Here is an 18,051-nt window from a genome sequence, read left to right as displayed (position 1 = left end):
CCTGCTGGCACCTGGGACCCTCAGAGAAAGGTGACCAGTCCTCCAGCAGTCTAAGGGAGCTCATGGCACATCTGTAGGTCAGAGAGGGCCCTAGATCTAAGACAACTCCTCCAAGACAAAACTGTCCTTCCACCAAGAATGGGATAGGAGGGATACAGGAGGAACAATTTGAGCACAGCCAATATTCCTCTAACACCTTTGAGCATTTGGCATGCACAGGACTTGCCTGCCCTTTGTTGCTCACTGCACACCACAGACAAGTGCTGAAACCTAGGTGTGAAAGATGGGCAGTGACAGAAGCATGGTATGAAGACTGAAGAGACCTAGGTGTGAAGGGCACAGGGTATGAGCAGAATCACAGGGGAAACTAAATAGAAATGCAATCTCTGCTTCTGCAGCAGGAGATAAAACTAGCACCAGGCTCTGTATCTGGACAGAAGAGAGCTGATGTGCAATGGGAGCAGCAGTACAAGTGGTACACCTGCATTGCACCACATGATTTACACATCCATGCAGATCTATCATACATTTGTGTGATTGAAATGATTGTGGGTTTTTTTGTTTGTTTGTTTTTCTTTGAAATGAACATGTTGCTTGGATGGAATTAGGATGAAACTCCAAACTAGGGAAGGCGTACAAGTGCTCACACCCTGTAGCTGCAGTATTTTATTCAAGGCAGCTTGTGGATTCCTGAGATGTGTCTATGACTACAGTGTATGTTACCTCAGATTCTACATTATGAATGTATGCTTAGCTTTCATTTTAGTTATAACCTAATAATGGTATTGGAAAACAATGTAAATTTGATTACAGCAATTACTTGTCAGCTGTATAAATACTCTAGGAGTAAACCAAGTGTGAAAGAAAGCAAATATCACAGTCCTTAGAGCAACTTTAAATATAAGATATGAACACAATTTAAATAAATCCACATTTACTAGATTAGCAATACAAGAATGGAACTTGTAAGCACAAATTGAAGAAAAAATTAGTTTAAGTTTGTTTATTGTGATAACATTGTTCTGAACATCAATAAACATTGCACTGAAGTGTGGGTTACTGTACCCAAGATAGTCCAGTCTTAACAAAAACCACTATATTGGTATGGTCACAGATTTGACAGTTTTAAACACACTACCTTATTAGTGATTGGGTTGCTTGAATAATCAGTTATTTCACATCTTCAACATAAAAATGAAACAAACTAATGAAGAGAGTTTTCCTATCCTCAAACTCAACCAAAATGTAACTTTCATCTGGAAATAATTAACACTTCAATAAAAAAATCCAAACAATTCCATTCTATTCAGCAGGATTCAACTTTGGAAACTAAAACTTCTTTAGGCAAAAGTGACACTTTAAAGGCATCTCAAATCCATGATCTATTTTTGATGTTTCATTATGAATTCGCATTACAGTCATTTAAACAATTCATTCGTATGACAGCATCTTCTGGAAGACTTGTATGAAATATTAACATGAAATCTTATTTTTGTCTTTACCATAAGTGGATTCAGAGTTTGCTTCAGAAGTTCCACAATTGAGTCAATACAAGTGTTAAAACTTTTCCAGCTGAAAAAAAAATATTTTAAGGAATACACTGATGACAGGAAGCTGAGGATACGCGAGCCATATTGCACATGCAACTGTATAACATTAGGGGTTAAAGCCCAACCTTTTGAAGTACAAGCATGTTTTGTACAGTGTAAAAAGATGAATCCAGAAATGTGCACCACTTAAATTACTGATCTTAAAATCATTATAGAAATGGGAAACGTCCAAGTCACTAACAAGTTCTGAATTGCAATGTTCCTTTATTAATCCCCAGACAGGTATCGTTGACTCAGCTTTTGACATGCTTCCAACGCTAAGAGGATCTGCATCTTCAACAACACAGTCTTAACAGGGATGCGCGTGCGCCTGCAGACACACACACTTAGAAGTTCCTCTTTCATAGAAAGAATGATTTCACTTGCGCTAGTTTTGAATACGTATAGCACAACTTGTTCTCAGACATTAACTTCAGGCCACTTCTCTTAACTAAAGTAACAACGGATAGGCAAATGCGTAGTTTTTATACACCCCACTTCATATTAATATTGCAGCACAAGCCTACGGTTTGATAGCAATGAGATGTCTTTTCTAGTCAATAAAGTGCCCAAGAATCCAAATCATGTAGGTACACGATGACAGGTACAGTACCCCAAATTCTGTCCCTACGCAGGGTTAACAAACAGTCTGGAACAAAGCTTCAAATACAAGTCAATTAAAAAGAAAAACAACCAAACCCACCACAACTGACTTGTATCAGAAATACTCAAGAAATCTTTTACATTTTATCAAAACCCAAATATCAAAACTGTTAGAGAGATTGAAAAGCAGAATTGTTAACTAAGCAACTTTTTGGACATCCCTATACTGCAAAATAAGAGGTCAGCAGAATGGGGAGCTCTTTGCAGCCACGCCCATACCACACCAGCTTAAATTACATGGATTTGGAGACAGACCTGATACCATGTCTCCACCCTGCCCATTTATCCAAGTCCCCACCTTACAATCCACAGCTTGTCTTTATGACAATCCAAAAAGATGAATAGGATTTAAGTGAAAAAATTTTACTCAGTAAAAGTTAGCAAAACACGGCCAAACCTTAGCAACAATCATCACAATTTGGAATCCCATCTCTGGTAGTTATTTTGCTGGAAGTGGGTTTTTGTTCTTTTATTTTTTCCAAAAATCTGTGTAATACCAAGGCCACCAAGATTACATTAAGGATGGTAAAGAAAATTTTGTCATCCAGAGAAGACTGTTTTAGGAGAGGCAGCTTCACTCCCTTCATGAGGAATGGAATTAAAATATGTTGGGTTCTTGTAAGTTTTGAAGTATTTAAGTGACTTAAAAGCTCAAATTCTGTCAATTTTCAAAGCACTTAGTGATCACGAGAATTTCAGTTTCTATGGAATTTTATGGAATAAAAGGTAAGAAAATAAAGGAAAATATATGGAATGATGTTTGCAAGCTTCTGAAAGTGCAAAAAAAATGCAGTACTGCAAAACATGCTTTGAATTGAATCCATGAAATCTACTTAAACACTAAGTAGTTTGGTGACAGGAGCAAGAATTTGCTGAAACAGTCACAAAATGTCTTGTCCTCACTGTGTAAGAACAAGAAGGATGCTTTTCAAGTCACTTAACATGTATGGCACACAGTGACAGGCAGGTGTTTTTTTCCCCACCCTCATACTCCTGCTCTGAAAGGGAGGTTTTGTGTTGACCCTCTCCCTCTCCTTCTTTTCTAATGTTTTATAGTCACAGGAATACACCAGAATTTTATAAGAAAACAAATAGTCCCAAAATTATTGCCCCCAAGCAGTCCACCAGTTGTCTAGCATTAGGCTGGTGTTATTTCAGAACATAGGGTTAAGGGTCTAACCTATTAAGGTTAAGGCCTGATAAAGAAAATATTCCTGTGGGTGGGGCAAAATCCTCTGAGCATGCTCTTTTATGGGTAGTGAAAGAAAGGAAGAGATCCTCTCCTGCTTCCAGGCCATGTAAGCTGAAGCAGAGGGGCCTGCCCAAGCCATGTTTCTATCAAAAGCAGCTCTGGCTAAGCACCGCAGCAGTAGCTGTACAAGTGCCTGCTCAAAATCACTCACACTTCCCCGTGCAGGAGTGTGTGGCCACTGGGAGCTGTGCAGGGAGAGAGCCTGGCCCCGGAGCCTGGTGGAAATTCTGGACATGGCCGCCCTGGTGGGATTGTTAATGCACAGCCTCAGGAACTTGCTTAAGGAGTGACAGGAAAGACTGTGCACCACGGAAAGCCTGGGACTGAAATTTAAATGACTGTAGGCCTTAAGCCGTCTGGGTTGGAAACATACAATTCTCACCATGGACCTGTCCTAAGGAGTTCGAATGTACCAACCCAACTTAAAAAGCAGAGCTACCTTTGTTTTCAAGTATTTTTGGAGAGAGAAATACTAGCTGCTTTCACAGCTGATAAACACTAGACTTGGAATGCAATTTGTTCACAGGCTCCTGATCTGAACCTGAGGAATGACCAGCATGATGCTTACAAATAAACCAAAAGGAAAAAGAAAAAAAAAAAAGAAAAAAAAAAAGGTTTTATTCTGCTCTGCAGCATTTAACCATTCTCATACCTGGAATCCCACTACTGAGCTGCATTTCCTTCCAGCTAATGAAAACCTGTAATACAGAATTCTGGAAAGACCTGCAGTAGATAATTAAAAAATTAAATACATCATTTTTTTTTTAGTATAACAATTCCCTGAATATAATCTGTACATACTTTTTACTGGCCTACACAGCATACACACACATATGAATCTCCATGATGAAAAAAGAAATTAAAATGCCAGCTCCTCAACTCTTACAGAAACGTTCAAGATTTCTCTTGATGGAAATTCAACATGAAATAGTGCAGCCTGAAAGCAACAAAAGCCATACAAGTATCTGAAGACAACTTTCACTTCAACAAGATAATGAAATAGTTTAAGCGTTGCATATAAAAAAAAGCAGTATTAGTCTGAGCATTAATTGTACAAGCACAGTCTCGTACATGTGACAAAAGGCATATTTACATTTAAAGATGAATTTTATGTCTTCAGACTCTGTCAGGCTAATAATATCTACACCTTTCTGTATTTTAGCTGAGAAAGAGCACACTGGGTCTTAGGTTCTGGCTCTTCTGCAAAATGGCCTAATTGTCCACCTGAACATTAGACCAGGTTTTCTATTAATAGGTCTGACATTCTATTTGGCAGTTTCCATACACTTTTTGGCTTCGTTTTAGAAAATATACTATTAAGACTAATGCACAAAAAAAAAATCTATGCTTACAATAAGGTCTGATTGATGAAAATGCAAAGTCACTCAGCATTTAGTTGCCATGAAGCACTTGAGTACCATGGCCATCAATGGCAGGCCAATTTCAAGTGCCTTAGTACAGGTATATAAAGACAAGCAATAAAGACAAACAATATCATAAAAAAAAAAAAAAGAACATAAAAACAGACAGTAGCTTTGCATTTTCTTCGTCTTACACCAACGGAGTTAAAGTGATTTCTTTAGTAAGACTTATGGTACCAGTATATAAATTAGCATCTTCATTAAGAAAGTTCTTCACATTTAAACTGAAGTTGAGTAGCTGAACATGAAAGTCCGTTTCTAGGTGAGAAGTATTTTTCAAGCCAGATCTTCCATGTTAAGGTCAGGAAGAGGTTCTCTCCAATAGCAAAAGGAGCTGAATTCTGGGCATGGAAATGCAGAACTCTGTTCTTTATTAAGCAGTGGGAACACATATTCCACAAGCTCACTTAGTCTGTAATACCTATATTAAAAAAGAAGAAAGACCATTATTTAACAGTCTAGTCACTGTTAACTGTAGCCAAAAAAGAGCTTTAGAAGTCTAGACCAGAAAACTATAGTCAAAAAAGGTACAACTACTGCAGAAGCAATTTTCAATTTTATTTTGCCAGCTTACTTTTCTTTTCAAGAAGTTTTAAGTTAAGCATCCAAAGTGGTAAGTCTCTGGCAAATAATTTTTTTTATGTATCACATGTAACAGAAGATCATAAGGAATCATCATGGTCACAACTGTAATTATTTTGTAATCTCATTGCCGAGAACCTTCTTTAACTGAAATAATAAAAATGCTCTTACGAAGACTTGTTTCCTTTAGTCCTTTCTTGGATCAGTTCACCCTTTGGATTCACAGTAAATATTCTGCAGTCTGGAACTCCCACTTGCATGTAGGCATAGACATCCTGTGAAAAGCATGAACAAATGCACATGCTTTGACACTTTCTTATTGAATGTGATATACCGAACAAATTCTTGAAGGAATAAGAAAAGAGATTTAAAAGCTGATCCAACAGTATATAGTAAAACGCCTTAAAACAAATAAACAACAAGCACATATTGTAACAAAGCATCTCCCCCACCCACAACCCTTAAGTCTGTTCTCAAGCCTTGGACCACAAATATGCACCACAAAATCTCTACCACACGGTACTACTCGTACTACTCCCTGTGACAACATTCCTCTTAGGAATACCCCTTCTCTCAAGCTCTCTTACAATAGCACTGAGCTGCAGAGAAAGTACAGGAACTATGATAGGAAAAAAGATTCAAGCCTGAGGAGTATGGAATTCCGCTAAGTTATAATGCTGTCAAAACTGCTGAAAAAAATATAGAAAGGTGTTACGTATTTAGTAAGACCCTGGGAATACTAATACATCTGTGTAATCTTTTTTTGTAAAGGAATTCTAAAGCTATAGTTTTTATTTAAGAATCTGCATGGCCAAATCTATAGAAATATCAGTGTCCCATTTCCACATTCAAACTTTAACAGACACAAAAAGAAAAACCTATTTCCTTTCCCTCCCACAATTGCTTCATGCATTTTAACCCTTCAAAGAGAAAGTCTCAGACTTACATTGGGCCTGTTTCCAAAAGCAGCATAGAAAGGCTGTTTACTGGGAGCAAACAAGTTCTTGATATCATTCAAACATTCAATTTTGAATTTCTCAGGCTTCTTTTCTATGACTTCCCTAAAAGAGAAAATGAACAGTCAAATTCTAAATCATGACCAAGCAGTGGGTATTCTCCTTCACCAATTTATCTGATATTTGTATTCTCATTATTTCCTGTGCTCAGTGTGGCTAGTTACACAGATACTGGTAAATACTTTTCCAAGGATGATGCAAGAAACAATAAAAGAATAAAAACAACACTCACAGTAAAAATAGGTGAATAAACTAACTAAGCTAGGCTAACTAACTGTGATGAAGTTCACAGCTCATGGTTGCAGTTTATCAACTGCTTTTGTCGTACATTACCATCTAGACCAAAAGCAGAAGACTGAATCAATTACACAAGCTTGTTACCATTTCTGCCCCTGAAAAAATCTGCAGGACTAATAGGAGACCACAATAGAAGCTGCTGTCATTGTTAGCCATGACTCAGTTGTTTTATTTTAATAATAATAACAACAACAAAATGAACAAAAATACTTTTACACTATTAGCTCTTCCAATCAAAAATGAGGCAGCCTGTAGCTGGTTCAAAAGATTGGCTGGGCTGAGCCACAGCTAAATTCCATACCCATCTGTAAGCAGTCACGTATGGAACACTCCCAGTATTGCAAGATCACTTAGTGTAACAGTCTATGTCATGTTTTTTTGTTTTGTTGTGTTTTTGTTTTGTTGTTTGTTTTTAAATCTATCTTGCATAGGAGCACTGATGAAAGCAGAACCTAATAGTAATCACTCACAGATTGGAAGAACATAGAAAGCAGAAAACAAGCTGCACTGTGACAGGCATTTTGTGTTTAGCAGCCACATCTAACATGTCTGTAGAAACAAAAGTATACTTCCTTCAAGTGAAATTCATGCGAATAGCCTTTAAGTGATCACTAGAGGGGCACTGAGTCTCAGTAGCAAGCCAAGCAGAGAGCAGAATGTTTGGATACACAGTTATAATGATCAGCATCCCAAGTCTTTTTAATTCACTTCCTGGTCTGAGATGAGGAGGGAATGGATATATGAAATCCCATGTGCTTACCTATGAAATGCAGAAAATAAACTGCTGGGGGACAACATGAGAGGTCCCCTGGGAAGAATTGTTCCTTTGTCATTCACCCAGTGTAGGTATCCTCTAGTTATATCTGCCATTCCAATGGCACGGGCAGAACAGTATAGAAACTTGTAACCATTTCTGGAAAAGAAATACTAACTTAGTTCCTTTTCCTGCTGAAGATATTCTTTGTCAACACAGGCATCCTGTACCAGCAGCATCCAGAGGCACCAGTTTAGGTACTGACTTGCTGCAGTGAGCTTCACAAACTCCTAGTGAAAAGACTGTTCTGCTATTATTAAATCAGAACAGCATGTAATAGTTTGAAAACATGACTCAATCAAAACTGAAAAACAGGAAATGCAAGAAGAACAAGGATGGTAATACTAAGATTATGTATTTAGATGGACTCAGCTCTGTTTAGATAAACGTCACACTGGCTTCACCCAGTTTCCATAATACTGAATACCAGATCTCCTGTCTTTTATTTTTCCTCCATATTGTTACCAGAATTTGCAGCTCATAGCAAAGTAAGCACAAGCAGCATTCATCCGGCCCCTAATTTTTTTCCTAAAGACTTCGTAGATCCATCTGTTAAACAGATTTGTACACAGTTACTGCATACACAAAAGGCTTGAGTGTTTATGTGCATTTTCAAAGACAAGATTCAATTTGGCAAATAATCCCAAAATTACTCTTCTATTATACACTGAGCACAAAACAAAGTTCTGGTTATCTTCCATAGACTGCATGGGGCCAGAGACAAAATTTAGCTCTATGTAATACCACACACACAAAAAATGGATTGCCAAGACCCCAAACTTATTTTAGTGGAAAGAAAAACTACTAAATGTTAAGCCAAAGATAAAAATGGATTATTTTAAGTGGATCATGAAGTGCTTTAACAGTTAGCCATCCCGTTATCCTCAATACCAAATTATTATTTCTAGCATCAACACACATGCTTTTTTGGTATGGTTTGTTTGAAAGTTTGTTAAATGACCAAATCTAAGGAAGAGAAACAATGCAGGTTTATTCTGCATAAAGTTGTTGGACATAAATACAATAAGGCTATATTCCCTCTTAACTGCACACTGCATTTGTAAGGCTGTGGTTCACAACACTTCTGAACTGAACACCTCACCACTGCAACAACAGTGAAATCATCTTCCATCTCCTGCCTCCCCTCTTCTACTCACATGAGCTGCCTCTGATGGCTCTTGCAGACAAGGTGAGCACATTCAGGTGACTAAACCAGAGAGCAGATGGTGAAATTGCTGATTTGCTGGACGGTGTTAGCTTATTTCAGAAGCGCAGCGAAGTGAGTGACAGAGAACTTAAACCAGGCCACCAACCTTTGTGTCAGTGGCAAGTTGTTAATTAGGTTCATTTCAGAACACGAAAATGTATCCTAAGGAGAGTTCACTTGACTTTGATAGCAAACATTAAAACACAGAATATTTAGATATTGGGAGGGCACTGTTTAGGTTTGAATTTACAGTGTGCTATGCTTGTAAAGACCTTGTGATTAACCTGAGTTGGTGAAGATAAACATATGCATGACTGTTTGAGAAGCTATTTCTATTATGGTTCTCTCTCATAGTCACAATGATATTACACAGTTTTTAAGAACTCAAATGCAGAATCAAACATTTGAAAAAGGAACTAGTAAAAAAGTGTTGGCTGTCATTCCTATTGAAGTATCTGAGGGAAAAAACTTAGTTTTGTTTGTATGTGACAGAAGTAGCTCCCTTCCATCATTTAGACCAACACATCATATTAAATTGCAAAATTATTAACAGCAATTCAATTACCTGCCCATTAATTCCCAAATTCCAGAAAGCCCTAGCTGCTCATAGATTACATACTCACTCATTTATGGAATGATAGAGTTTTGCAATGCCCTGATGAGTCCAGTCCTTGCCAAACTGAGGGAGGATATGTCCTAAAGCATCAGACCTAAAAAGAAAATTGGAGATAGGTGAAACTGTACAAGTTTTGATAAAGACAACTACTAATGAATAAACAATTTATGAGTATTTACAGAAATACCTCTGCAGAAGGTCCTAACCATTTCAAAAGAGAATTAGTACTAGATATAGTACTATTTAATATCTACTAGTTAATACTAGATAGGCCATAAAGCACAAGTCAGTTTCCAAGTTAACCCATGGTTGCTAAACCGAAGGAAGTCTAACTGTAAAGGGCAGTTGCCACATACTAGCCACACCAGTCTCTTAAAAGACTTCTCTAGTTTGCTATACAAATTAAAATCAAAGCAACAAGTATTTCTCATAGCTGTTAAAAATGAGAAGTCACCTTCAATCAAGCTTCTGTATCTGATCTTGAAAAGCAGGATAGCATCAATAAAGCAAGATAATGTGTCAAATACAAAAAAAAAGAAAAAATGATATTTACTTGGTTATTGTTCCATCAATGTCTGATATGATGATTTTGTCATTCCAGTTCCAGAGATATATTGTTCCTGCACAACGGCAAGTCCCTTGGTACTGGGTTGTAATACTAAATACAACATCATTAGGGCCATCTCTGAGTTTCAACTTCGCCTTTAGAATAAATTGAAATATAGAATTTTTAGAATCATAAATAAACTCACAGAAAAAGGCTCCTATAATCTTCCTCCTCTGCTTTGATCAACTCTTCAAAAAAAGTGAACCATGGTTTAACACTGGCACAATTTCACTGGCAAAGTCTGCTTTGTACTGGGTGCATGTATTTGCCCCAAGTTCTTTATCTGATTACAGCAGCACTGACCACAGCAGTAACAAAAAGTGTTTGACTCCTTCCTGTTTTAATTCTTGCTCTTACCATAGGCTTACAGTATTAGCAAATACTATTTGCTAATATATTAGCATATAAATAACTGATCTGTTTAGTAAACGTGTAAACAACCAAGCATGCGATGGTATTTTCTGCCTAGTGGGTGCTTTCCTCAAAATTCTTCCATGATGGAGATCATATATTTAGACAGCAGAAGGAACTTGTAAATTAGATTGAAACAAAAATAGCACACCAACTTAGATGTACAGTTGATATCCCAGGATATCCAAATTGCAGAAAGTGACTGTCAATTTTTTTGCAACATATTTTTTAAAATCAAAATACAGAATCATGATCCTTAAAAAAAAATAATAATGCAGCTGCCCATACTAGCAGTGGAAAATACTTCAAATTTAAATTTAAAAAGAAAACTAAATATTGCATTTTAAGTATCCCCATTGCTTTTTTTCTACTGCTAAAAGAGCAACCCAATAGCATTTTTGCCTTTGTGAAATGTGTTTACACTTACCTTGTAACAATGAGAAAAAAAACAACTTTTACAGTCAAACAAAGAGTAGAACTATGATACATTCTATGTGCATTGAAGGCATGCCACTTACTATTTGGTCCGAAGAGAGTCTAAGTGACTTCTTGTAAGATGGAATGTTCCCATGGGTCGGATGCTCTACTGTAGAATCTATTTTCAAGGATTCCTTCAACTCTTGTGATGCTTCATCACTAGAAGAATCATCTTCTGGAGGTCTACCATGACATCAAACAGAATAAATGTAAGCGACAGAAAAATCTTTAATGATGAAAGATTCCTACACGAGATTAATTTCTGGTTATGCCAAGGATTCACTACTAGCCTGATAGGAGAGATTAACAAAGTCCAAAGTCTAGTTCATGCCCAGAAAAAGTCAGTATATGCCTATAAGCAAATAATACTTGTAAAGCATGCTACTATTGATGAAGCTCTAAGTATTACTATGCACAGTCTAGCTGGCTCCACACATGATGAAATTAGTAAAGACATTGTCAAGTGGTCACTAATACTGTGTTGATTAATTAAGTATACTGCAGATGAAAAGGGATACTGAGAGAGTAATAGTGTCCTGTTTTTAAAGAAAAGCTGTCACAGTCACTATATTTTTAAAACTGTGATAAATTAGCAGAGTAGCTCACCTTTTAAGGTTATTCAGATTTGTTTTTCTGCTAATTAGAGATTTCAAGATTAAAAGTAGCATTTAATTTCTCTTAATTTCACAGTACATTCAGTTTCTTAAATCTTAAAAACATTTACAAGTATCTCCGTAAAATCATGGGAAAATATAAATGTACATATTTAGACTGAAACAGTTTTGTGCTAAATACTGCTAGTTTCCCATTACAATCTTGGGCAACTTGTATACTGTAATTAATGTCATTTTATTGTTTCAGTTATTTCACGTTACAAAAAATGCATATGGTTTAAGTTATTCAAAGCCTATTATGATTACACAAAAGAACATCAAATGATATCTCAAACAATCCCACTAGTAAATTATAGGGTGGTGGCCCATTGCTAAAGGTTACCATATATGTCTTTGTTGTTCTGTCAGTTACATAGGAATTTAAGAAGTAAAAACAATAGGATTCAGGACATAACTGTAGTGTATTTGTAGTTCCTACAATGTTTACTGCTACATTAATTTTGTTGAGTTGTTTGCCAAACACATCTGGCTTCTCTTCAATAGCTTAGAGGAAAACATTTCTCCACAGTGAACTCCTACTGAATTCTTCCTTGAGAGAGGGAGGGAGGCAGGGAAGGGACGAAGGAGGGAAGGAGAGAGAGAAAGAGGGAGAGACTATTCAGTACACAAAATATTCTTCAGGCAGGAACACACCTACTATTAACTTGCTCTTTTATAGTTGCTGGCAGTTCATTTGCTCTTTGCGTCTCAGACTTCCCCTCTTTTGCTTCTGGTATCTAAAGCAACATGACAATAAAGAACACATTCATATTTAAGCATTTTAAAATGATCCAAGTGAACTCAACAGTTCATACGTAAGCAAATAGCTATCAGTATAGTAAATACGCTACATCAAGTCTCAGAATCACTCATTCTGAGAATTATTTAACAAAAAGGTTCCCTATGAAGAAGTGATCTGTTAAAGCTTTTCAGTCTACCAAGAAAAAAAAACAAAACTCCATGCACCACAAACTGAGAAATACTAGTTTGAAATGATGAATTTAGCATTAAAGGAAAGTCAATCTTTAAGCTTGTAAAAATCAGATTTTTAAAAAAGAGAAGATTTAGGACATATTCAAGGTTTAGATAACTTAGTCTAAAATGGAGCGTCTCAGCATAACATCTACTGCACACCTACTTAATTTGTGTATAAATTCCTAAAATATATTGCAGTGACTGAAGAGTAGCTTTGACTTGACTAAGCTTATGGCTTAGAAGAAAGGGTTTGAAGAAAAATGTGAAAAAGCTGAATAAGTTGTTGAAGCAACTAGGAACAATGAAAAATTATGTAGTATTTGAGATGAAATATTCAGAAGTAGCAATAGCTACTGCAACAGTGAGTAGCTCCCAGCTGGCAGTCAGTGACAGAGCTGTATGAGAAGTGTTCTGAGGCACTTTTGACAAATGGACTTCTAAAAAATCTTTTAATAGATGATGAAAATATAAAATCGATTACCTGTTTAGTCATGCTTTCTCTCTTGCGCCAGAACCACCACCTTCCAGACTTCTTTGGCATCTTTTCTTTGACCCAAGACTCAACAGTAGCCTGAAAAAATAGGTATGTTTTTAAGTTTGTGTAGAAAAAAAAAAAACAGAATAAAAAGAAAAGTGTATTACTACATGCAAAATCTTTGAAGAAGTATACGTCTCATTTACCTTAGGCAAACTTTTCTGAAACACTTGCAAACTCAGAATCATTGGAGCAGCCAACGCCCAGTTATAATACCTGTTTAAAAACACATTATTGATAAGTTATTACAAAACCCGAATAGAGGTAAATAAATACCAGTGTGCAAACTGTCCTTTTGTTGATGAAAAGATGTGTTTCCTGCCAACAACTAAAGTTTGTTGCAAGTGGAATTATTTTAATATACACACCAACATCAGTGCTGAAATGAAATCTCACTTTGATTTTGAACTAAAAGCTTGCACTAAATCTAGCTTCAAGCATTTTTCTTTATGACCAAACAGCAGATCCATCAAAAAATAAGTCAAAATGGAAGCTGAGAAATGCACTCGCTTGATAGGGTAGATTTTAAATAAGGTTCTCTAAGAACTGATTTTATGATACAGAGGACTTACCTGTTGTAAATCCTTATTACCAAATTAGGATTGTCTATGAGTCCAGGGTTCTCAGCAAATTCATGGTAAGTAATAATATGTTCCATGAACTTTTCTGCAATAGAAGCAGATTTGGATTAAAATTAGTAATACAAAATCCTAAAGTGTCTGATTAGTCTGTGTCTAGGAAAATGCTTTGTCACTTCAGAGTCTTTGCTAATTTTGCAGCATCACTTAAGATATGCTAATATGGCCTACCTGTCAAGAGCCTGACTGCCTTCTCAGTAGCAAGGAAACCCTCGTAACACTTCAACAGTCACAGGAAGTAAGAAATAAGAAACTAGAAGAAGGATTTGTTCTGAGCACTTATAAGATGCATGCAAATTTCACTTGATGACTTAAGAGATGGGATGATCATTAAAAAAGTAATACTAAAAATACTGATGAAAATTATGTACTACTAGAAGCTCATTCAGAATGTATACAACTTCAGTGCTGAAGTTCACATTGTTAGCACCGAAGTTAGCACAAAGACAGAAGAATCAATAGGTAAGAAAGCTAAGGGTTAACAGACATTTAGGATGGGAAAAGTAGAGCAGGAGATAAGATAGTCCAAGATAAAAAATTAGTCTCTTAATGGCTAAAAACCACAACCAAAGAAAAAACACAGGCAATTTGAAAGAATATAGTTTGTGAAGATTTATATTGGAGTAAAGAAGGAACTACAGACAGAAACAAGAGTGGTTAATCAGATGTGTAATGTGCAGCATGAAAAAGGAGATAAGCATTTCAAGACTGTGTGCTCTTGATCAACTTCAGGCTAAATTCCATAATCTCTGCTTGGCAAATACTTAAGAATTTTAGAAAATGGAATGTTTCTCAGCATAAGCTTAATTATAGGCCAAAGCTTCATAAGGTAGAAATAATTTATGTTTTTACCATATATATATACACACACCACTTCATTTAACTGCCTGAGCTTTACTACCATTTATGATTTAGTTTCTCACGTACCTTTAGAAATCTCCCCGTTTTCACTGAGACCTCCACAAAGTGAGAGAGTAACATCAGGCAAGTCCATAGCAGAATCAGACATGCACTCTGTGCCACTATCGGCAGCAGCGCTTCCTACTGATTGGGGTGACTGAGAACCAGAAAGGGTATCTGACTCAGCCCACTGCCTGAAGCCTGGATCGGAATCACTACAGGGAAGGAAAAAAAAAAGGAAAAAAGAATCACATTTTCCATAATTATTTCACTTGCAAGCAGATGTATAGATTTTAGATTATGGAATGTGCTGTATGATTAATCAAAAATGATCTTGCTGTTGCATTTTTCTAATGCCCTGCATCATTTTACAACATAAATACATAAATTTAATAATAAAGATAAATCAGACACACACATGCAAACCCTTTATTAACCTCCATTGATAGTGTCCAGTTCTCCTCCCAACATCCATCTACATTGGGAAGTAATTACATTTCTTTTGCCTGCAACAAAACTGGATTTAAATGAGGAAAATTCCTCTACATGCTATAGCCACAGAACAATACCATGCTCCTCAGTCTTTACCAGAATGTTGTAGAATAAGAATAAGAATAGAAGGAAAAAGGATATTGCTTTATGTTTTTCAGAACACTGTTTGGAAAAAGAACTACAATAGGTTGTCTTTTAAATAAGAAAAATACCACACTGTCATCTAACATTACGATTATTAGTAACTAACAATAAAACTAAAGCTTTTTACAGTTATGTTCTCCTGTTGCTATCAATCCTGTCCCCAGACCCACAAACTGAAAAGTTCACAGGTCAACAGAAGTTAGACACTTCTTCCTTATTAGGCTGTATTTTTCCAGAATGACTGTCCTGGAAGAATTTTGTAGAGTATTTTAGAAATACCTAGAAGGCTTAGATTTCATAAAATACAAAACGAGGGAATTTTGAGACTGATCCTTGCACGAAGATTAAAAGGGATTTTTTTTTGTCTGTTTTGATATTTAAAAACTAGCTGGAAAGAATGTACAGGGCATGTAAAAAATAAACTGATGTGTGTTTATCTAGAGCTAACAATATTTTCAGAACATACAGATTATACAAAGATGAAAATCTCTCAGTAATAAACTCTCACATGATGTTTCATCGTGTTTCTTGCCAAATCAGAAACCAATTTCCACAATGAGATTAGGACCAGCTTCTTCACGAACACCTAGAAACCTGAAGTCCCATTCTCTTCTTGGAGACACATCGTACGTGTAGTTGTTTACATAGTGCAACTGCAGTATAAGCCTAGGTTCATGGAATTTTAGTTTCAAGTTACCTTTTGGGAAAGTAGAGTGCTGCAACTTCAGGTTCCAAAGCCTTTAGGTCCTCCAAGTAAATATCATCAGGCCCCTGATGATGACTTCGCTTGTGCACCCCTGTTAATTTTAACAATGAAGGTTAATGAGATCCAAACGCATTAAATACAAACATAATTCTGGAAGATTCAGACTTACAGCATTTATAAATTGAAGAATTTAATTATGGTTTTAGTCAAGACTTCAAAGAGTTTCAGGAAAAAAATGAAAAGGCACATTTGTGCTTTTTCCACTACTGCCTCTATCTGGTAGATCACACTGAAGGAAATAATCAGTTTTATACCTTTCTTTTTTGAAGGAGAGTCAGTTTTTGCTGTTGGTTTTGTTTCTGGTAGAGGGTCTACCAATAGTCTGGAATGATGGTCAGCATCTAATGTTAAGGAATCCTGTGGTTCTATGATTGCAGAAGCAAGAGAATCTTTAACATCCATTTGCTTTAGAAGAGGATGAGTTCTCGGCTCAGGTTTTAGTACCGTACAGACAGAATCTTTCACTACATCATCATCTTCAACTTCATCAGAGCTGAGGATGACCCTAAAATGAGTCTTTTCTGAAGGTGTAATGGTAGCTGTTCTGGGCTGTTCCAGTTTCTCTTTCTTGCTTATCTGAAAAACAAGACTCCAGTCAATACTTTCACTTCACATATTTGTTTTATTCTGATCTGAACATTAAACTTGTACTCGGGGTAATTTTGTCAGTAAGCTTGGTGCCCTGATCACAAGTAAACTGGGTAAGAATTTAAACATGTATTTTAGCAACATAAAACGTGGCCTACTGTATTGGCAATGTTCCCTACAAAAAAAGCTTTATACTAGCTTATTAGCAAGTTCCATAAAAAAAACCTGGCAAGTCTTGACACGATGACACAACAGCAAGAAAAACGCATAAGCATGAACGTGATAGGGCTTATGCCATCAGCTGTCCTGTTAGAAAAAAACATATTCTGTCTATTAAGGCTATCCTTCCTCTGGAATGAACTATAGTTTATCCTAAAATAAAGGAAATCTGTTTCCAGAGTTGCTTTTGTCAGTTTCTATCTAAAAATTCAAAAATTTTACATCACTACGAAGTTTTCAATAATTACTTTGCGGATCAGCTTTTGAACTCAGTAACATCGACTATCAGGCAGCCACAAGGGGGTGCTACTTTCCTACTTCAGCTGAATTATTCTGAAGAACAGCAGCAGATTTACAAACCACTCGCAGCGCACAATTTTAAATATGCCAAAATTCGGTTCAAAAGTTTGAGACAGTAAATAACTATACCTTTGTTGATTCTGGGAATCCTCCCCATGTCCATTCCATGTGAGATTCAGATCTGAGCAAGCTCTCAGCAGGTTTAACTTCTAGTTCTGAATCACTTTTAGGGCAGACTGGCTCAGCGTAAGGGCTAGCAAATCAACAGGAACAACAAAAAAAAGCAAGAAAGCTACAGTGTTTAAAATGCATTTGTTGTGCAGCTACTGTTGGTAGAATTTTCTACAGCTTAACAGAGCTTCAATTATTCTGCAACATGGCAAGAAGCCCAGCAGTTTTCAGACAGCAAGAAATTAGGTTAAAACCAAAATCACATTAAAGGACTTCCATGGTGATCACCCTAAACAGATTCCTTCACTTTATCTGCAGTGTAGGTATAGCTCTCTCCTGAGCCCACATTCCATTAAAAAACAAACAGGAAAAAAAAAATGATTATCCAAAAGTACAGCAGAAGTCTGCTTTGAGTTTCTTTGTTCTATAAAGATACGGCATTTAAATTTGCTATGCCAAGACCTGAGTAACAGCAGTTTTACAAACCTAACTCACATGTGAATGAAGCAACACCAAATCCTGGTCTACAGGTGGGAAAAACAACATTAGCAAGGTAATTTAGGAGAGGCAAGGGAGATTATTTGAAAACTTCCTTCAGGCTACATGACTTTTTAAAGTTCTATCTTATTCCTCCCACAGCATTTACTATCCATAAATCAGAAAAAGACCCTTTGAAATTTACTTCTAACTACTTTTAAGCCAAAAGAACTCACTCTAC

The 18,051-nt window shown here is 36.4% G+C and overlaps 1 protein-coding gene across 3 annotated transcripts in view; it reads right to left on the bottom strand.

Moving 5' to 3' along the window:
- Nucleotides 1–976: 976 nt before the first annotated feature.
- The window catches only part of LPIN2 (lipin 2), a 47,311-nt gene continuing 30,236 nt past the window's right edge, over nt 977–18,051 (bottom strand). For all 3 annotated transcript variants that reach the window (XM_027451995.3, XM_021268949.4, XM_005009380.6), the window contains exons 6-20: nt 17,292–17,415; nt 16,310–16,631; nt 15,987–16,086; nt 14,681–14,868; nt 13,688–13,781; nt 13,262–13,331; nt 13,062–13,151; nt 12,260–12,342; nt 10,994–11,135; nt 10,011–10,159; nt 9,465–9,551; nt 7,581–7,733; nt 6,454–6,568; nt 5,679–5,782; nt 977–5,346 (exon numbers count right to left, since the gene is read on the bottom strand). In XM_027451995.3, coding sequence (XP_027307796.1) covers nt 5,202–5,346; nt 5,679–5,782; nt 6,454–6,568; nt 7,581–7,733; nt 9,465–9,551; nt 10,011–10,159; nt 10,994–11,135; nt 12,260–12,342; nt 13,062–13,151; nt 13,262–13,331; nt 13,688–13,781; nt 14,681–14,868; nt 15,987–16,086; nt 16,310–16,631; nt 17,292–17,415 — 1,966 coding nt within the window. In that variant the 3' untranslated portion in view covers nt 977–5,201. The remainder of the gene's footprint in view (nt 5,347–5,678; nt 5,783–6,453; nt 6,569–7,580; nt 7,734–9,464; nt 9,552–10,010; nt 10,160–10,993; nt 11,136–12,259; nt 12,343–13,061; nt 13,152–13,261; nt 13,332–13,687; nt 13,782–14,680; nt 14,869–15,986; nt 16,087–16,309; nt 16,632–17,291; nt 17,416–18,051) is intronic.

The sequence above is a fragment of the Anas platyrhynchos genome, chromosome 2 (assembly GCF_047663525.1).
Source record: "Anas platyrhynchos isolate ZD024472 breed Pekin duck chromosome 2, IASCAAS_PekinDuck_T2T, whole genome shotgun sequence".
In the NCBI taxonomy this organism is placed as follows: Eukaryota; Metazoa; Chordata; class Aves; order Anseriformes; family Anatidae; genus Anas; species Anas platyrhynchos.
This window is presented reverse-complemented; position numbering and strand designations above follow the sequence as displayed.